The 22,105-nt window shown below is 43.3% G+C and overlaps 1 protein-coding gene across 1 annotated transcript in view; it reads left to right on the top strand.

Annotated features, from left to right (window-relative positions):
* dnah5 (dynein, axonemal, heavy chain 5) overlaps positions 1 to 22,105 on the top strand; it is a gene marked incomplete at its 5' end in the record, with an annotated part of 160,663 nt that overhangs the window by 77,193 nt on the left and 61,365 nt on the right. The window contains 14 exons of the mRNA XM_080004870.1: positions 201 to 335; positions 1,157 to 1,279; positions 1,445 to 1,658; positions 2,080 to 2,303; positions 3,731 to 3,929; positions 4,022 to 4,194; positions 4,839 to 4,969; positions 6,639 to 6,792; positions 10,689 to 10,956; positions 12,198 to 12,321; positions 12,868 to 12,975; positions 13,522 to 13,636; positions 14,966 to 15,142; positions 18,648 to 18,851. Coding sequence (XP_079860996.1) covers positions 201 to 335; positions 1,157 to 1,279; positions 1,445 to 1,658; positions 2,080 to 2,303; positions 3,731 to 3,929; positions 4,022 to 4,194; positions 4,839 to 4,969; positions 6,639 to 6,792; positions 10,689 to 10,956; positions 12,198 to 12,321; positions 12,868 to 12,975; positions 13,522 to 13,636; positions 14,966 to 15,142; positions 18,648 to 18,851 — 2,349 coding nt within the window. The remainder of the gene's footprint in view (positions 1 to 200; positions 336 to 1,156; positions 1,280 to 1,444; positions 1,659 to 2,079; positions 2,304 to 3,730; positions 3,930 to 4,021; positions 4,195 to 4,838; positions 4,970 to 6,638; positions 6,793 to 10,688; positions 10,957 to 12,197; positions 12,322 to 12,867; positions 12,976 to 13,521; positions 13,637 to 14,965; positions 15,143 to 18,647; positions 18,852 to 22,105) is intronic.

Below are 22,105 nucleotides of genomic sequence, written 5' to 3'. Positions count from 1 at the left end.
CTCATGTAGTATTTGACATTATGCCTCATGATATTATCAGATCCATTTTTCACCCCGATACAACTTTCTTGTTGTGATGTGTTTGGTGATATCTCTTTGGAGGGCTACTATCCCGTTATTAACTATTACCCAATTAAGTAAATTAAATTAATAAAAAACATAATTGCCGTTTGTGTTTTTTTATTTCATTTTTTCAATAGGCCGTCTTACTCATCGGGGAGCAAGGAACTGCCAAGACCGTCATCATCAAGCGCTACATGTCAAAGTATGATCCTGAGATCCACGTGGCCAAGTGTCTCAACTTCTCCTCCGCCACCACTCCGCTTATGTTCCAGGTGCGGCAGGAAGAAAAAAAGGAACGACTAGATGCTCCCCTGCCCCGCATTTTCACTTTCCTTTCGATGAATTTGATTTTGAAAGGCGCTATGAGTCTATCTGGGTGCAGATATTCTCGCTATCTGTTAAATTGTGACAGATTGTTATTGACTCGCGCGGCCGTATCGGCGGGTTCTGTCTGGTGTGATTAATAAAGGCAAGGCCGAGTGCGGGGATGACTCTTCTTCTTCCCCTTTTTCCTTTTTTTTGACCACTGTATAACAAAGCTGCACATTGATCCAGCTGTCCTGATTGATTACGCCCGAGTGCGGTAGACGAAATGCTGTTCAGGCTTTAATTTTCTCCCTTCACTTCCATCACTTCCTGTTCTCTCGACCTGGCTGCACCATATCCATTCCCGCCTTTTCTACTCCCGCCACTCACTTGTATCATGTCTTGATCATCATCTTCATGCTAGCGTTGTAATCAACGTTGCAAATTGATGCCTATGAGACAGCCATATGTCTACGTAATTTTTATATTTAGACATTTAATTCAAGTCATACATATTTTTATCAAGGAAATATGTAAGACTTATATGTCATATTTATCATTCCCTGTAGAGCGAGAACAAATAGCTATTGTTTCCTTTTGGAGCAAATCTGTTATTTGCCAGGACAGATATCAGTGAAAATATCTAAATTATTATCAATCAATTCGTTAAAATGTTGATGGTTTACATTTTTTTTGCGTTTTGACAATTTGAAGCGTTTTTAAATGACTTCATGAAACTAGGCTGCATCATCAAAAATCCTTATGTGCCGTTTGTCTTTCCTCACAGAGAACAGTGGAGAGCTACGTGGACAAGCGAATGGGGACCACGTACGGTCCGCCAGCCGGGAAGAAAATGTCCGTCTTCATAGATGACATAAACATGCCTGTCATCAACGAGTGGGGTGACCAGGTTTGGGGTTAACGTCTCTGAATCACCTCTGGTGCTGTTAGAAAATGGTTCCCTGCGATTGTGATGTCTTGTCGCTGAAAAAAGTTAACCGTTTCACTTTAAATCTCACCCTACCCTTCTTTTTTTAAGATTATGTGAAAGCTTTGTCAATGCCCTTGATCGTAGGTAACGAACGAGATAGTGCGACAACTGATGGAGCAGAATGGGTTCTACAACTTGGAAAAGCCGGGGGAGTTCAGCAACATTGTGGACATCCAGTTCCTGGCAGCCATGATCCACCCTGGAGGAGGCCGTAACGACATCCCCCAGAGACTGAAGAGGCAATTCTCCATCTTTAACTGCACGCTGCCCTCCAACACTTCCATAGACAAGATATTTGGTTGGTTGAAACTTTAAAAACTGCCTAGCCATCCCACTCAATCTCTGTCACATTTCCAAGGATAGTTACAGTCACCTTGGTGCCTGGTAAAGAATGTTCCTTCTTAGCTACCAATTATGTTAGATTAACTGAGACAAGCTGGTAGGTTAGCATCATGTAACTAGGTCAAACATTCTTCCAGTTGCTATGTTATGCAGCAAGGAATTGGATGAAATGAAATATGGCCACCTTGGACTTTCTAGGCACCTTGCCTATGTACCTAGAAATTATCATCAGATTCACTAATTAAGGTTCACTGCACCAGTTGTCTCCGTTGTCCCGTTCATGCCCTAATGGTGAAGTATTCAGTAGCTTTGATGTGAATGAAATTCCATCCCAGCTCCGATTTCTGACTACCCTCTCCCTTGCCCCCTCAATGCAGGTGTGATTGGCAATGGCCATTACTGCGCCTCTCGTGGTTTCATTGAGGAGGTCTGCGGCACCGTGCCTCGCCTGGTTTCACTGACCCGCCGTCTGTGGCAGACGACCAAGGTCAAAATGCTGCCCACCCCTGCCAAGTTCCACTACATTTTTAACCTCAGGGATCTGTCGAGGATCTGGCAAGGCATGCTCAATACCACCGCAGAGGTGGTCGACTCCACTGAGGTGAGTGGATAAGTCAAATCAGAAGGGAACTGATGTTGTGGAGTGACACTCTAGGTTGCGTCATTTAATATAACAGCAGGTAGAGAGCAGCTTAACATAAATATTGAATATATGAGACATCTGAAATGACTGACAGGGCATGCTAAATACTCATTGAGGGGGTCAGCCTGCTTCGGAGGGCAGTTGATTCACTGAATAATTCATATGCCAGGCCAGTACCACATGTCAGGACATGTGGTACTGGCTCTATCTGCAATCATTTTATGATTGCAGATAGAGCTGTGTAATCAAATGTGATACTTTTATGGTCATGATAGAATTGAGTCACTGCTATCAATCATGAAAATACTATGTCTTTAAATTCTATAAGCCTCCAATCCTTGTAAAGGATTTAGTCCTCCCAACCCGAGAAAAGGATTTAGCCCTTCCTACTGCGGAAAGGTTTGAGTCCTCCCACTCGTAGGAAAGGATTGAGTCCTTCCTACCGGAGGAAAGGATTGAGTCCTTCCAACCGGAGGAAAGGATCGAGTCCTTCCTACAGGAGGAAAGGATCGAGTCCTTCCAACCGGAGGAAAGGATCAAGTCCTTCCAACCGGAGGCAAGGATCGAGTCCTTCCAACCGGAGGAAAGGATCGAGTCCTTCCTACAGGAGGAAAGGATCGAGTCCTTCCAACCGGAGGAAAGGTCGAGTCCTTCCTACAGGAGGAAAGGATCGAGTCCTTCCAACCGGAGGAAAGGATCGAGTCCTTCCAACCGGAGGCAAGGATCGAGTCCTTCCTACCGGAGGAAAGGATCGAGTCCTTCCAACTGGATGAAATCTAGTCTTTCCAACCGGAGGAAAGGATCGAGTCCTTCCAACAGGAGGAAAGGATCGAGTCCTTCCTACAGGAGGAAAGGATCCAGTCCTTCCAACCGGAGGAAAGGTCAAGTCCTTCCTACAGGAGGAAAGGATCGAGTCCTTCCAACCGGAGGAAAGGATCGAGTCCTTCCAACCGGAGGCAAGGATCGAGTCCTTCCTACCGGAGGAAAGGATCGAGTCCTTCCTACCGGAGGAAAGGATCGAGTCCTTCCTACTGGAGGAAAAAGGATAGAGTCCTTCCAACCGGATGAAAGGATCGGGTCCTTCCTACCGGAGGAAAGGATCGAGTCCTTCCAACCGGAGGAAAGGATCGAGTCCTTTCTAATGGAGGAAAGGTTCGACTCCTTCCAACCGGAGGAAAGGATCGAGTCCTTCCTACTGGAGGAAAGGATCGAGTCCTTCCAACTGGATGAAATCTAGTCTTTCCAACCTGCAAAAAGGATCTGGTCCTTCCTACTGGAGGAAAAGTTTGAGTCCTTCCAACCCTGGGAAGCGAGCTAGTCCTTCCAACCCAGGGAAGTGAGCCAGGCTTTCCTCCAGCAGATGATGCCTGTTTTTTACATCATAGGTACTGCTGACCCTCTGGAAACATGAGTCCAAGCGCGTTATAGCTGACCGGTTCACCACTCTAGATGACGTGGAGTGGTTTGACTGTGCTCTGGCTCAGCTGGTGGAGGAGGAACTTGGGGATGAGAAGAAGAACATAGTGGACTGTGGAATGGACAGATACTTTGTGGACTTCCTGCGAGATGCCCCCGAGGCTACAGGTAGGCCAAATCCATCCAAAACACTGCTAAATATCTTGTATTTCAACCTCTTGTTTAATGACGCCTGGGTTGCAAAATTGGATTCTGCACAGGTGAGGAGCCGGAGGGTTCAGACTTTGATATGCCCAAAGTCTACGAGCCCATTGAATCCTTCGAGAGCCTCATGGAGCGTCTGAACATGTTTCTGAACCAATACAATGAGAGCATTAGGGGAACCAGCATGGACATGGTGTTCTTCAAAGATGCTATGATACACATAGTCAAGGTAGGCTCCAAGTCACATTACTTTCATTCATGATATTTTTCCATTTCTTTCTTTCTTTACCTTCTCTACCAAATCTTCATTCAACGATTCATCATTATTTATTCATCACTCTGTTGGGAAAATATAGGCATATAGGATGATATAGCATTTGAAGTTTTGAGTGATAAATGTAATGTTTCTATGAGTTCTCAGCTGGAACTTACCTGGAACCACTTAATCATTCACATAAAGGGCAAAACTGCTTCTATTGAAATATCCTGAAATTACTTACCTAAAAGATACTCCTGCAAGCTTGTGCGCCAAGCTTTTAAGCTGTTCTCTTTTCCCTCTCCATTCCACGGAAATACACACATACAGTAATACATAATTCATGATTTCTCATTTTCTCTTGGTCCGTTTCCACCCTTGACTGAAACATAGAACCATATAAACACACTCACTCATGGGCACACAGCCACAACATACATACACACATACTCTCACATCTATACACAAAAATATGGCATGGAAACGTTTGTGTGTGTGCGTGTGTGTGTGTGTGTGTGTGTGTGTGTGTGTGTGTGTGTGTGTGTGTGTGTGTGTGTTTGTCTGTGTGTGTGTGTGTGTGTGTGTGTGTGTGTGTGTGTGTGTGTGTGTGTGTTCAGATGTCCAGGATAATCCGAACACCCAGAGGTAATGCCCTGTTGGTGGGTGTAGGCGGATCTGGCAAACAGAGCTTGACCAGACTGGCCTCGTTCATCGCGGGATACAAGATCTTTCAGATCACACTGACACGGTAAAAGCCAACACGGCGACTCGCTCACCCTAGTGAGTCTAGTAATATCTCTTGCCATGATAGGACGCGATAGGATGACTTTGGGGCACGTTAGCTACTCTTTAAGGCTACTTTTTACTCTTTAAGGCTTAACTTTGTTTGAAATATAGACAATGCAAATCAAACCCTTGGTTTGCAGTCATAAAAACAAGCAGAATATTAGAAAATATCCATTTTATTTTGATGACAAATTCTTCAAATTCAAATTCCTGCTATTTTTTTTCATGCTCGACTTAGCCACAGTGATTTGAATATTCAAATATTAGAAAGAATGTGAATGTTTGACTGTTAATTATAATTAATTAATTAAATTGAGGGATGAGGAATTTGGATACAGCGCAATGTTAAATATGAAATAAATGAATAGACAAACAAGTACATAAAAACTTTAGAATTTGAAAATATTTTAAGAAAACAAATGCACAATGTGTCAAAAGTTGCATTTTGCATACTAACTATTTATAGTAAATATATATATTTAGAATAAATATGCTGTCATTGTATTCTACCTTCTGAAAAACACTCCAAAATAAACAAACACTGGTACAGAATGATAAACAAAATTATTGCACCCTCTTAATTTGAATGAGAACACGGTCCCATGAGAGAATACATAAAATGGATGCTTCTGAACTAGAATAAGCTCCATAATATTGTGATTCACTGGAGGTTCCTTTCCCGAATGCAGTCTGTGGCACCACGGTCTAATCCTGCTTGTGAAACAATGGCTCTAACTCCCCTGATGCTTTGCCTTCTTTTCACCGCCGCCGATACAGTTTATATCAGCGTAACGAATTCCATCAGCTCATCCTCCACGCCATCTTTGTTTCTTTTGTTTCTCGTTTTTTGCTCCCTTTCGGCGTCTGTTTGTATTTATTATTTTTGTTTTCATATTGCTTTCCCGCACCTGCGCTCTCTCTCTCTATGACAACATGTTTTCCTGCCCACCCCCCTGTGAATTTGCCACTTTGCAACCATAATTTAGTGTCTGCCTTTAATAGTCATAGGTTTTATGTCGGCTCTCTGGGCTCACTGGCCTCTCCGGAGCGAAGAGACACCTCGTCTCTGTAGTTAGCCACCGTTTTCCCCCCACTTTCCTCTTTTTTTTACCCTGATCTACCTCTTCAAGCACCCCAGTTACTAAAGAGCACGCTATATTCTATGCTGCACCACAATTTAGCGAGCGCAGCTCTTCCCAACATATTGGGACTGATTTACTGTGACCTTGCATGTCATGTGAAATTTTAACACTTATATCAATGGAGGTGCTGATGTATGATGCTTGACTGTGACTGTCTTCCGCAACAAGATAAATGGGCTCGAAATCAGGAAGTAGAAAGAAAGAGAAAATCTAATTGTCGCCAAAAGAACTGGAACTTCTATCAAAGGAGAACATCTGGCGCTTTCGTTATCACTTTACATCACTGTGGTATTTACAAGATGTATTCCCCTTATATGGAATTTTTTATTCTCTTTCTACGGTGTTTTCTGCTCTGCTGCATGTGGCCGTTGTCAAATTGAGAAGGTGTGCACATAGGGTTATGGTTACCCTATACCCATAGGCTAAAGTGGGAATCTTGGGGGTAAAAGAAACAAAAAAATGAAATGTGCTTGTTTCACCTCCTGCCAGGTCCTACAACACAGCCAACCTGATGGATGACCTGAAGGGGCTGTACAGGACGACCGGACAGCACGGCAAGGGCGTCAGCTTCATATTCACCGACAATGAGATTAAGGACGAGTCCTTCCTGGAGTACATGAACAACGTCCTGTCGTCCGGCGAGGTCGGCAGCACGCACACACACACACACACACACACACACACGCACACACACATACACACACACACACACACACACACACACTTCCTCTGTTCATCTTCCATTCTGTTTCTCCATCTCCCCGAACAGTTTATGCAGCAGCTGCTCAGCAGCATGTCTTTATAGTGGAAAACCAAACTATTTTCTATCTGGATTATGTACGCTTCCAAATAATACAAGCTGGGAGGGGGTGGCTTTCACTTGTCATTACAATTTTTGTTACCTGCAGAATTCTAGGAATAGAATCCCTCGATTGACAGCAAGTGTGATAAGACATATTGCAATGAGTGAAGAGGCAGGAGGCCCCTCTTCCACTAGCAGCGGTCCAAAGTGTTGACCGATGGCTTCGACTTCAGTAAGCGCTGAGGATCCTCAGACGGTGCAGCCTGCAGCGGGGAAAGAAACAAATGATACAGCCCCTTCTGAAGCATCTATGTCCCCGCTGTAATCATCTTGTCTGCTCTCTGCCTCTTTGCTCCATCTAGCTTTCAAAATATATATATTTTTTTGAGGTTATATCTATAGATGCCATTTAGGCTTTAATTTACAGCATATAACATAGTTTTCACAGTGCTATCATGATTTAAGATATTTTATTGTTTTTTAATCTAATGAAGATGAAGAGTGGAAAGGCTGTTGGCCCAGAAGACATACCTGGGGAAGCATGGAAATGTTTAGGTGAGATGGCAGTGGCGTTCCTAACGAGACTGTTTTACACCATCCTGGAAAGGGAGAGGATGCCAGAGGAGTGGAGAAGAAGTGTACTGGTACCCATCTTCAAGAATAAGGGAGACGTAGAGAGCTGTAGTAACTACAGGGGAATAAAAGTGATCAGCCACAGCATGAAGCTATGGGAAAGGGTAGTGGAGGCTAGGTTAAGAGGAGAGGTGGGGATCAGCGAGAAGCACTATGGTTTCATGCCAGGAAAGAGTACTACAGTTGCAATGTTTACTTTAATGCTGATGGAAAAGTACAGGGAAGGCCAGAGGGAGTTGCACTGCATCTTTGTGGATTTAGAGAAAGCATATGATAGGGTGCCGAGAGAGGAACTTTGGTATTGCATGAGGGAGTCGGGCGTGGCAGAGAAGTACGTAAGAGTGGTACAGGATATGTATAAGGGCAGTCAGAGAGTAGTAAGGTGTGCAGTTGGCGTGACGAAAGCATTCAAAGTGGAGGTGGGATTGCATCAAGGATCAGCTCTGAGCCCTTTCTTGTTTGCAGTGGTGATGGACAGGTTAACAGATTAAATCAGGCAGGAGTCTCTGTGGACTATGATGTTTTCGGATGACATTGTGATCTGTAGCGAGAGTAGGGAGCAGGTTGAGGGGAGCCTGGAGAAGTGGAGGCATGCATTAGAGAGAAGAGGAATGAAAGTCAGCAGGAGTAAGACAGAATACATGTGCCTGAATGGGAGGGAGGGCGGCAAAAAGTTTAGAATGCAAGGAGTGGAGGTGGAAAAGGCGGATGAGTTCAAGTACTTGGGGTCGACCATCCAAAGCACCGGAGAGTGCGGGAGAGGGCTGAAGAAGAGAGTACAGGCAGGGTGGGGTGGGTGGAGAAGAGTGTCCGGAGTGATCGGTGACAGAAGGGTTCCAGCAAGACTCTACAAGGGTCTACAGGACGGTAGTGAGACCAGCTACGTATGTTGTACGGTTTAGAGGCGGTGGCACTGACAAAAAGGCGGGTGGCTGAAGTGGAGGTGGCAGAGTTCAGGATGTTGAGATTTTCATTGGGAGTGACAAGGATGGACAGGATTAAGAATGAGTACAGCTAGAGGGACAGCTCAGGTTGGACAGTTTGGTGGAAAAGTGAGAGAGGCCAGATTGAGATGGTTTGAACACGTGTGTAGGAAAGATGAGAGTTACATTGGGAGAAGGATGCTGAGGATGGAGCTGCCAGGCAAGAGGAAAGAGAAAAGCCAAAGAGAAGGTTTGTGGATGTGGTGAGGGAGGAAGATGCACAGAACAGAAGGTATGAAGGCAGATGATCTGCTGTGGCGACCCCTAACGGGATTTTTTAATCGAATAAAATAATGCGTACTGCAGCAGAATCATAGCACTAACAAAGAAAATGTAATCAGTGTAGTGATTCTGAAAGGCAACATCAACAACAGCCTCCGCAATCTTCCTTCTCCATTATTTCAGACACACACACACACACACACACACACAGACACACACACACACACACACACACACACACACACACACACACACACACACACACACACGCCCACACACACACACACACACACACACACACTTCCTCTGTATATCTTCCATTCTGTTTCCCCATATCCCCGAACAGTTTATGCAGCAGCTGCTCAGCTGCATGTGAATAACAGGGGAATGGAGTTTACTGTCTGGAGATATCTATCCATCTATCCATCTATATATAAATATATTTATTTTTTTATTGGCATTTTATTGGCATCATGCCAAAGCATGCCAGCCAGAAACAATACAAATATAACATTACAAAAACAGGCAGGGGGAATGCATGAAGATCAACACCATTATAAGGTACATTCAGAGTATCAGACGATTAACTTCAACGATCAACATTTTAAACACATTTTTTAAATTCTTGCAAGGCCTGATGGGCTCCAAATGATGTTCTAATTCAATTTTGAAAGCAATAAACTAAGGTTTACAAATCTGAAATGTACATTGATGAATATGAAATTTAGCAAGTAGAAAAATCATATTGATAATAAACAATTGGTTTAAATAAAAGCAGAGGGGCCTTGCAAAACATTGTGCACGTGGTTGCTCTTTTCATTTTGGGGACATTCAAAAGGCAAAAAATTGGATGTTTCCCTCCTACCCTAATGTAATGGATTTTCTTTTGGTTTAAAAATCAATTTATGTAACACCTTTTCACTAGCATTTAAGCACAAGTTTAATGTTGTTTCAGACAGTCGTTTTTTGCAGCAGGATTTGGACTTTCAGGTTCTGTAATCGTCTTTCAGGCCTGCAGCACATTAATATTTAAAATAATGCGGGGGGGGGGGGGGATCTTTCTTGAATATTCCCTGAACTAATTTACGGCACGTTTGCCATCTTAGCCATACTTTTCAGATAAGAGTCAGAGCTCAGAGAAGAAACCTCTGGGAATCCTAATGTGGAATATTAATCACAGAGTTTTTGCGTGTGTGTACAAGACAGCCCAATTGAGGCTAAAGCGGTATGAAAAAAAGGTCAATATGCAACTGTGTTTCTCTGTTTGGGATCATCTGTTTAATTAGTTTTATTGCCTCAAAGTGCATCTCTGAAGCGCAAGGTCAGTCAAAAAGACTTAGTTCTTTCATTTATTCCTTCATTCGTTCATTAATTCATTCACACTTTCTCTCACCTTATTTGGCCCATTTCAATGAATTATCTCTATAATAGCAATTTTCATTTCCGTGCTATGGAGCATATATTTATCTATTCTCCACCACTTCCACCCAAGTCATGGTGCTGTCACTGTACAATACCTACACGTCTCACTGTCCGTTACCTACATGTCTTGCTGACCATTACCTAAATGTCTAACTGTCCATTATCTCAATGTCTAACTGTCTAGTACCTAAATGTCTAACAGTCCATTTCCTAAATGTCTTATTGTCCATTACAGTACCTACATGTCCAACTGTCCATTACCTACATTTCTTTCTATCCATTACCTACCTGGGTGTCTCACTGTCTGTTACCTACTTGTCTCACTTTTCTTTATAGTATTTTCTTTTAAAGACATATGTCTTCATGGAAAGCTGCCATAGTCATTTCTTGGTATCGTACTCCCGCAAAAATCCAAGCCAAGAAAATTGTGTGTGTGTGTGTGTGTGTGTGTGTGTGTGTGTGTTTGTGTGTTTCCAGGTATCCAACCTGTTTGCCCGTGACGACATAGATGAGATCCTCAGCGACCTCGTCCCCGTCATGAAGCGGGAGTTTTCGCGGCGACCGCCCACCAACGAGAACCTCTACGAGTACTTCATGTCGCGCGTCAGACAGAACCTCCACGTCGTCCTCTGCTTCTCGCCGGTTGGGGAAAAGTTTCGGAACCGCGCACTGAAGTTTCCGGCGCTGATATCCGGCTGCACCATGGACTGGTTCAGCCGCTGGCCCAAGGACGCTCTTGTTGCCGGTACAGCTGCATTCAGAGAGAATCTACACAATCTCATTAGTCAACATCACATATTGTTGCCTCTGCAAAAGACAGATAAATGTCGAAAGATGGAGACATGGATTATGTCTTTATATTGACAAATCAAACAATCAAATGTCTAGCAGAGGGAGGTACTGTAGAATAGAGGTTGAGTCCAGAGGTGGAGTAAACACCCAACAGATATCACTTCGTTGTGCAGTATATCTGTTATTTTTCAGATCAGGGATTTGATGTTCGCCTGTGACGTCTTTGTGTATTCACTTATCCATTCCCTGTGGATTGATGACCTTGACCTTGGTAATTGTCATTACATCAACGTAAAAATAATCGAATTGTGCATATCACATTTTGATGATGACCTCAAGATACAGGGCTTGTCATCTTCCATCTGTGCTGTAGTACTTGCTGCCTATTTTTGTCTTCCTCACCTCAGAATGTAATTAGGGTGCCGTACAAACAATATGTCATTACTTCTGGCTTTTCAAGTAATGCCAATATTATTCTTTTTGTTTCCACTTTGGAGTGGAGAAGTGGCTGCAGCATTGTTTTCAGGCAGTTAAATATACAGTAAAAACTCCAAGTGATCTCATCTTTCGGGCAATATTTGCTTGATAGATGTGGTGGAAGATATTACTGCAGAATATCGAAACTGTAAATATTCACACAATGTATGACAAATTAAAATGTAATTTTCCACGCATAACACATGTAATCCAAGCTGCTATTGTAACTAGCTTGCCTTATTTCCCTACCATAAATACTTCACTATTTTTCTGATTCTGATTCTTACTCTGATTCCCTTTTTTAATAAGCGTTTTAGAAATGACTTGTGAAAAACATCAATATTCTTCAACCAGACCTTGTTTAGTTCCCTGCCTGTTGGTTAATGTCCATTCCACATTTTGCTAATTCAGTCATCAGCATGACAAAGGCATTGATGTTATAGAAGTAGAAAACCCAATACTCCATAATGTTCCTCGCAATCACACAATTACCCGCACCAGGAAAGAAAAAACAATTAAGTTTCAATTGTGTCTTGGAGTGTGTGAGATTGGACGGCCTAAGCAGGGTGTGTACATTGTGTAATTTGTGTTTTTAAATTGCCAATCTGTTGTCTGTTCCACTCTTTTCTGCCTCTTCTCCCAGCCCCCATAATTTACATTCTGCGGTGATTATTTGCTATATCTCAGTCTCTCTCTCTCTGTGCCTCCTTCCTTCAGTTTCGGAGCACTTCCTCTCCGTCTATGACATTGACTGCTCCCCCGAGGTGAAGGGAGAGGTGGTCCAGTGCATGGGCTCCTTCCAAGACGGGGTGGCGGAGAAGTGCGTCGATTACTTCCAGCGGTACGCCAAGACCTCAGCGATGACAAAATGATAGAAATGACAACAATAGGCCAAAATTCAACGTAGTGTTGACATTTTCCCTATTATCTATATTATATCTATAGAAATTCCATGCATTAACACATGACATTGTATGACTGGCATTATTTTTGCACGTCATACAACAGCCACACTTCACAGCAAAAACACAGAAACTTGGCAAATTCACGAGCAATCCATTTTTAAACATGGTTTAAAAAGTGGGACTGCAACTCTTACCCAGTTTGGTGCGCTGTTTGCCGCAGCGTGCGCTTGCCCCGAAGGGTGAATATGCGGCCATCTATATTTCATTGGTACTTCAGGAATTTGCAGGCTGCTGCGACTTTCATGACTGCACTCTTTTCATGTGTTTCACCATAAAATTCAAGATTCATGTATATATTTTTCAAAGCTTGTGTGTTAAAATATGTTTCAATTTAAGAGCATTTATCACCTTGCAGAGATGGAAATGAGGCTTACCTTCTAGGAGAGGTGATGCACTGTGTTTTCGATGCATTTTGATTGCAGATACCGACGCCCCACTCATGTCACGCCCAAGTCCTACCTCTCCTTCATCCAGGGCTACAAGAGAATTTACAAGGAAAAGCGGTTCGAAGTACAGACCCTTGCGAACAGGTAAAACCTTTTGCTTCCCACAGTGTAGCATTTTGGCACACTGAATATTAAGCTTTGTTAATTCTGACTTCGGGTCGAGTATTCCAAAAATACTCGACCCGAACCCCCAAACTTTGGATTGTCAGTTCTAGCAGGAATACCATGTGGTAGTTTTGCAGTTTTCCCCAGGCGCTATAGCTGCAAGCAAATTTGTGTTGAGAAACTGACAAATTGTTCTCAAACTATGAAACGATGTGCCAAGATTGGACCACTTTTTCAGAACAAATTTGTATATTTCCCAAATGTACTTGGTCCTTTGTAACAGATGAGGTTTTGTATACTGTGGAGCCCATTTATCTGAACCTCATTTTTCACTTTCTTGACTTACCGGTCAGCTTTTTCATCCCCTTTGTCCCTTGTGATTAAAAATTGGGATATATACATTTGTGGAGGGGTTTCCATACACTTCTTAGATGGGTGGACATTCCGAAGAGAAAAGAACAGCTTGTTTATGAACAAAAAGGGCAACAATGGGAAAGCATATTCATCGCGATTCTTTTCATTCAGGATGAACACAGGCCTCCAGAAGCTGAAGGAGGCCTCCGAATCTGTCGCGACCCTCAGCAAGGAGCTGGAGGTGAAGGAGAAGGAGCTGCAAGTCGCCAACGACAAGGCCGACATGGTAGGTCAACACAGGCAGAGGGCTGTGGGGGCGTGTGTGTGTGTGTTTTCACAGAAGAGATCTGCCCGTCTCTTAGTCAATCCAAGCACGTAAAACATGTGTACCTGCACACACTGATTCAGTCAGTCACAGGGAATTATTGGTCAATGAATTAGTCCAATTAAATGCCCTGGCCAGGGCTAATCACATATAAATTACGCCTCCGAGAGTCCGGTGAAACGACTGAGGAGTAGTATGAGAATTGAACCGTGGCTTTATGAAAACAAATAATACGGTATCGCCGCTGGACTGGTTTGACGCAGCTCGAGAGGTGCTTCAAAGTGGTAATCAACAAAATGAAGCGCCTTTCAAGTGCGTGACAGGCTCGCAGATCCTGAAGAGCCGGGAGTTAAATGCAATGTTGACACTCGAGACGTAACTTAAAGTGTCTGTGCGAATGTGTCGGGGAAGGTGCCTGTGTGATATTGTTTTCTCAAACTCACTGATATTATCTTTATTAGCGCTGTCAAAGATACGGTTCATGGACTGAATCGGGTCAGCAGAGAGGTCCAACCCCACTTGTGTGATCATTGGGGGGGGACATAATATTGTCATTAAAATATTCACATTCATAAGTAATCCAGCCTGCATGAAGTTGCATTTTGATTGAAAATGAGTTTGACACTGCTGATCTTGATGGACTGTGATAACTTTGTTTTCCATCAAACTGTTTGTTCTTTGTTTTCTGTTACTACGACGACTAAGTCAGCGGTTTGACTTTCACCGTTGCCTTACGTCTTACGCCGATGTTTCTGCCGGCTAAATGCTTAATCCTCATGCATGCTCTCAACAATGCCAGAGAAAAAGGGGAGCGAAAAGGCATGCTAATAACAGCCAAGAAAATATACAGAAAAGAAAATAAGAATGTGATCATTTAAACCAGTTCTAAAGATAATTCTAAGATATTAGTAAGAAAAAAAGTTACATTGAAGAAGTTGATGGTAGACTGCATTACAATGGCTATTTTCTACTACTTCTATTACTTTTTCTCCTACTATACTGCTACTACTAGGGTTACTGCTATTGGTACTACTTACATATTACCACTACTCATATTAATACTCTTACCACTATAACGACTGCAACTTCTACAAAGTAGTTTATCTTTAAAATATATACATTGTATCATTTTGAAAATAAACTACTTCTGATACACTATAAAAGATAAACTATTACTCATGTTTTTTGTGTGTGTGTGTGTGTGTGTGTGTGTGTGTGTGTGTATGGTAAGGTAGAAAATAGCCCCTGTGTTTATAAGTAGTACTCACCCTTGCTCTATGTCTGGTCCAGGTGCTTAAGGAGGTGACGGTGAAGGCGCAGGCAGCCGAACGGGTGAAGGTGGAGGTTCAGAAGGTGAAGGACAAGGCGCAGGCCATCGTGGACAGCATCCGGGTGGACAAGGCTGTTGCCGAGGAGAAGCTGGAGGCAGCACGGCCTGCCCTGGAGGAGGCCGAGGGTGCCCTGCAGGTGCTGTCAAAAAAAAGAAAATGTAGATACCACGAGGTGAAAACTCTGTAGGCGTGTTGTTTGAATTTTGTAAACTTCAGTTCTTACACAAGCTCGAGTCTACAGTGAGCTATAACCATGACGTACGATGCAAGACAAACCATGCGTATGTATGCGTAAGCCATAGGATCTTTAGATCTTCAGTCTAACGCGCTCCTAGCTGAGCTATTTCAGCACAAAGTACAGCGACCATCAAACGTTCAAGTGCAATATTCTGTGTTAGTAGCATACACCCATGACTACCAATATCGAAGAATACACTCACCTCAGGCTTGATCTTCAAACAACTTGATAATCACTGAAAAATGTAAAGTTGAAATGCCACCTTCCACAAATTGAAGGCCACTAACATAAAAAAGAATGTCATCAATTTACTCTTAATTCTTCACTTCCAGTCTCATGTGCAGTCCAGTATGCATTCACTTCATAATGACTCATGGTTCCTAAATGACCACTTTGAAAATGTTACTTATTCCACATTGGCCGAGAACAGATCCGTCTTGAAAGCAAAAAGTCAAAACCAGCGGACTTGTGTATTGTGACAGCAAACTTTGGAGTATCAGATTTCTAACTAACCAATGATGGAAAAGAACACACACTTACACAAGGTATGTGTAAGGCAACATATAAGCAACATCACATGCAGCTTTACTGTTTGCCAGCGCAGGATTGAACCAAGGACCTTTAGATCTTCAGTCTAATGCTCTCCCAACTGAGCTATTTTGGCAGAAAAATTTCACACCATCAAATCTTCAAATCTTCACCTATATCAAAGAATACACTCGGCTTGAGACAAGCCAAATAATTGCAAGGTTCATTGAAATTTAAGCTGTACAAGGCCTTTCTGTGCAAAACATGGCAATTTTCTTTTTACGCAGTAGCTACACGAGTAAACAACCACGTCCTATTTGATTTTCCTCCTAGAAGTTGAAGGAGTAACTGAGCTACTTTAAATCAGGAGTCACTTGTTCTTCGCCAAGCTACGATTTCAAACTATTTTTCAGCACTCATGCTAATCCTTTCATCTTGTTTTGTATGACAACAAATTCAAAGCATATCTAACACTGTACAAAGCTAAATTGAGAGGTGATACACTGCCAGATGTAAAAATGAAACAGAATATTAAAATTACAGTCAGAAGAGGAGGAGAGGCCTATTCATTATTTCATTCCTATTGAAATGAAAAAACAAGTGTTGCCTGGTGATGCGTCTGGTCGGCTACGGTGGGGCGGGCCTCGCCCTTGGTTGGGGCGTGGGTGGGCATTGGGGTAATGCCGGCTCGCCTGTGGGGTGGATGGTTTGGGTGGGGTGTCGGTCTATCGACGCGGGGCAGGGATCCGGGCCTGTGTTCCGTGCCTGGCCCCCGTGACCCGGGTTCTGTGCCTGCGGGAGTGTCTTGTGCCTGCACCTGGGGGTTGGTTGTATGTGTGCTCCCCTGGGATGCGGCTTCTCCTCGTGCTCCCTGAGACTGGGTTATGCTCCTCGAGGCCGGGCGTGGGGGTTGCTCCATGGCCCCATGGCTTCTTCTCTGGGGGCCGTGGTCTTCTGTGGCCGCAGGGCAGGGTGCTCGGGCTTTCCTGCAGCCCTAGGGTATAATACCGACCTTCTACACCAGTACCAATGGGGATAAGTCATGTACACTCACCTGTGGACACACACACACACACACACACACACACACACACACACACACACACACACACACACACCACCACACCTGCTTCGAATGCACCTCAGCACCGTCCTCGTTGCATTCCTCTCCTTTCCTCCCTCATGCCATAACTATGACAGGAAGAGGCCACGTGACCAGTTGTAGTTCCAGTTATCCAGGTCGTCCACAGGACAGAGTTATTGGAGCAGTTCTTGATGATTTAAGAACGAATAAAGAGTTGCATTGCAGGTTGAGAACTTGAACTCCACTTGCACACTAAATCTGTCCTAGACGCAATGGCATAAAAATACTCAGTGTTGTATGCCCAGCATGCTGACAGCACAGGTTAAAAAAAATATTTAAATTAGGTGTTATATACCCTCCCTAATAGCTGTTCATTTATTGGTTGAATTGAGAAACTACTCCATTTAAAGGCATTGCTGTGGGAGGTATAGGGCGTATTTATTGACTCTCCATTTTGTGTTTCTTTTAGGTATCTACTACTTTATGTCTTCTCTGGGTATATTTTATGCATCTATTTTATTTATTCCCCCTTTATTTTGGCTTCCCTGTCTGATTTCTATCGGCATGCTTCTCTTTCAGTACCAGATGGTATCCTGGCACTCTTCTGCTTCGGGGGGGCCGCCGGTGATATAACAACAATCTTGAGGGCTTGCTTTACTCCAGGCCCTCCAGCCTTTTCATATCGCTCTCCCGTTCTCACACTTCGGGGCCGGCGCGGTGCAGGTTCTTACAGTGGTTGACCCGGTAGATACAGTAACTGTGTTAAAAAAAGGCAGACTAAAAAAGTCTAGCCCTCTACAGGTATAACTTTGGAGGTCATACTTCCTTAAAAAAACAACATAATCTAACATTATATATACCAATATATAATGTTCAAGATTTCCTTGCTAGGTCAGAGAGATACAGCAAGAACCTGGAAGCAAGGCAAAAGTAACTCCACACCTGATTAAGATGGAGCACAGAAGGGGTGAAGGGAGCAGGAAGGAGAGGAGATTGGGGTAGAGGTGTAGGGTGTTGTTGTGGTGGTGGTGGGGGCAGCCCAATTCTCTTAGGACTTTATCCCCTGCTCTCTGTCTTTCTGTCCTCAAAACCCTCAGGTCAACCACCCCTTTGCCACTCTCTCTCTCTTTATGAATCTATCTATGTAGGATGTCTATGCCTCTCTCTATGTTCAATTTGAAAAATGTCTTTACATTACTGTATAATCACTAACACTGAAAAAACACTATATTTATATCTCTTTATCTTAAACCTCTTTCTGTGTTTGCTTTCATGTAAATCCTCAAAATGTCATCTCGCTCGCAATTTCTTGCTGCGACTTTATACGCTCCAGGGTGAGGAGGCGAGGTCTCTCCATTTCTATCCCTTCCGGTTCTCCTTCAGATAGCCTCTGAGTGGCTTACTCCCGAGTTTCCCTGGTTTCCCATTGTACTCTTATTCTCCTTTTTCTTTTTCTCCCCCTTTTTCTCCCCCTTTCTCCAGCCGTCCAAAATGTTTTACTTTAGCCCCTATTGAAAACCCTCTTCTGGATAGATAGATAGACAGATAGATCTTCTGTCCATATTGCCGCAGCTGCATATTCTTAGACATCTTTAAGTGGAGGGAATAAATTGTGTGTTATTATGGATAAGGATTGGTATAGAAATATTTGTTTAAATATGTCTGGAAATAAGCCTGGTCCAGCCTGGACATTCATAATATCACAAAACTCTAAATGACTATTTAGAAATAGATTTGTGTTCAAGTTTTACCTCACCCGTTATGTGCCCCATTTATTTCTGCCCCGCTCAGACCATCAAGCCCTCAGACATAGCCACGGTGCGGACACTGGGGCGCCCCCCCCACCTCATAATGAGGATCATGGACTGCGTGCTGCTGCTGTTCCAGAGGAAGGTGAACGCGGTGAAGATCGACCCGGAGAAGAACTGCAACATGCCCTCCTGGCAGGAGTCCCTCAAGCTCATGACAGCTGGAAACTTCCTGGGCAGCCTGCAGGTAAACACCTGCTGATACTAAACTGATGGGCTGTGGTGGGTTGGGGGGTAGTAAATGTTCAAGGTAGTAAGTGACTATCTGGCATCCAAGGCATCCATTCTGCTAAGAGACAGAACAATATTGTGTACATTAAAGGCTACTGTAGAAGCCTTTGAGCATCAGTCCCGTTTCAGTGATTAATTGACGTTAATGGCAACATCAATGTTGGACTGGTGTGCACGAGAGAGGGAGCCTCGGTTCAGCCCCGGCAGTTCCCCAGTATTCAGTGCCTCTGTATGGTTTTCTACTTGGCTTCTGTCCTCCAACAGTCACATGAGAAACATTCCCAAGAGGAGCCAGATGAAAGACTACAGCAACTGGATTGTAGGATACGTCCACGATGTTGAGGTTAAGCATTGCCAGATGCCAAAATTGTTAATTGAAACATTATATCCTAGAGGATGCTTTTGGTAGGGAGGAAAATATCTACTGTATTGTTAGCTTTGAAGCTTTGTACCAATGTCCTGACAATGCTGGTGGTCTTGCCTTATACAATATCCTTAGTTGCGTGGATATATTGTATCTTTCCTTTGGACCCTCTTCTCTTTCACTCTCTCCAGCCCTCAAACACTATATACACACCGATCAGCAACAACATTAAAACCACAATTAATAACCACTAATATTGTGTAGCTCCCCCTCGTTCCTCCAAAACAGCTCTGACCCGTCGATGCATGGACTCCACAAGACCTCTGAAGGTGCCCTGTGGTATCTGGCACCAAGACGTGAGCAGCAGATCATTTGAGTCCTGTAAGTTGTGAGGTGGGGCCCCCATGGATCGGGCTTGTTGTTCCAGCACATTCCACAGATGCTCGATCGGTTCGGACCATAACCCCGGCCATCCACATGATGTAGAAGAGAATGTGATTCATCAGACCAGGCCACCTTCTTCCATTGCACCATGGTCCAGTTCTGACACTCACGTGACCATTGTGGCCGCTTTCTGGGCTTTCTGGGCACTCTGACCGGTCTGCTGCTACGCAGCCCGATACACAGCAAGCTGCGATGCGCTGTGTGTTCTGACACCTTTCTGTCATAGCTGTCATGGAAATTCTAGCCACTCAGGTGATGGTCGATGCGTGGGGTGAGATAGTTCAGGTTAGACAGGTTATTGTATAGAAGATCAATCAGCGGGGAGCACTTTACAAGCAGATATGGATGTGAAGCAGATACGGGGTTACGAGCGGGCATAGGGTTGGTTCAGTAATTTTCCATTATATAGCCTGCATGAACTTTTTCAGCAATTTAGGCTACAGTAGCTCTTCTGTGGGATCAGACCAGACCGGCTAGACTTTGCTCCCAATGTGCATCAATGAGCCCATGACCCTGTCACTGGTTCACTGGTTGTCATTCCTTGCTCAACTCTTGGTAGGTACTAACCACTGCATACCTGGAACAAGACCTGCCGTTTTGGAGATGCTCTTACCCAGTCGTCAATTTTTCCTGCTTCCAACACATCAACTTCAAGAACTGAATGTTTACTTACTGCCTAATATATCCCAGCCCTTGACAGGTGCCATTAGAATGAGATGAGCAATTTTATTCAATTCACCTGTCAGTGGTTTTAATGTTGTGGCTGATCGGTACATATATATGTACATGTATATATACATATATATATATAAAACCAACATTGAAATCAACATTGTTCCATGTACTTGGAAAAACATGAAGTAAAACCAAAAAATACTGGGTAAGTATTTTTTAGTATCTGTTTTTCATGGAGTACAGCTAGTGTCAGCTACAGGAGACCACATTATAATGTTCAAGGAGAAAACAGAATGGGAATTATGCCTGAACGTAGAGTGATCTGTAACATAATTAGGGCACTAAAACAGAACCACACACACCTTAGCAAACACCTGTTTATTATCCACTCAAAATTTCATACCATCTTAAAATCATAGCGTCAAACCATAAAATTTCAAATAAAATTTCCTGCAATAAATAGAAAAAAAGAAGTATCCGATGAAAAAGCTCCACACACAAATGCACCAGTACGCTCCACATACTGTCCGTGATAATAATGTACATTCCTCCAGGCCACACAAAATAACATAAAGATGGAATTTGACTTTTTTTTTTCATAATTTTTTTCTTACGAAGTAGTTTAGCGTAAAGAAAAATCACATTATTATTTGACACCTTTTTAGCTGGACGTTTCTGAGAAACATCCATTCAATGTGTTATGCATGTGATCCTCTATATGCCATTTCTATTGTTGATAGCAGTTGGTGGTCCACTTTCCTGGCAGGAATGCAGATATCCGTTTCACAGTAATAATAATACTAGTAATAAGTTAAAGGCAGCCGTAGTGAATTTCACAAACCAGCGGTTAGTTGTGGTCAGTAAACTGTCAATAAGGAGGAACATTTACAAAAAGATGAGGGTAAACGCAGATGTTGAAAAAGGAATGTACTTTCGAATGGAATTCTGGGATTTAGTGTAATCCACCCAACACAGGCAATCATGTGGATTTTCACTTTAAATTAAGATGCTGACACTGACCAGGATTTAATGATTTCCATTTTAAAATGTAAAAGTTTTTTACACATTATCAGTTTAATAATAATTCTGAGATTTTGTCAGCTTTTTTTGTTGGAGATACACATTAATGCCAGATTTTCTGAATACTTTTTTGGGGTGGTCGGGGCATCAATTGTTTTCAATTTCACTCAAATTGACATTGTCTTAAAAAAAAGATAGACAGCAGTTAGATACTGGGAATTCTTTATGCCCTGGGTGGAATTTCTTTCTGTAATCTCTTTAGCTTCCTGCCTCATTTGTACATTCCTCGTCATTGCTCTTCTCTTTCCATCTCCGTCTCTTTCTGGCTCTCACTTCACACAAACTCCTCAGCTCTTGTACTTTCCTCCATCTGTCATCGCCGCGCTACCTCTCTTTCATCTTCATGTCCGTCTGAGTGAGTTTTTCCACTTTTGCTCTTTTTTGTGTTCTTCCCCCCATCCCGTCTCGACAGATATCCAAAAAATTTAAAACAAAAAAGGTGCCTCGTGGGCCAAAGGGAAAATCATGTGCTTGCTGGCAAATTGCGCCCCATTGGCCTGCCACTCACCCCCATCGTCGCACTTAGGCAAAGGCGCTGTCCAGCCGAGAGCCGGTAAGTTAGAGGTATCCAGTACAGGCTCTCAACAGAGAGCTGCTTTTAATCTGGCAAGTGCCTGCTGGCACAGCTCTGAGCACTTGACCTGATC

Source organism: Zeus faber (genome assembly GCF_960531495.2).
Source record: "Zeus faber genome assembly, chromosome: 8".
Classification (NCBI taxonomy): domain Eukaryota; kingdom Metazoa; phylum Chordata; class Actinopteri; order Zeiformes; family Zeidae; genus Zeus; species Zeus faber.
The sequence above is the reverse complement of the archived record's forward strand: the minus strand, read 5'-3'. Positions and strand labels throughout refer to the sequence as shown.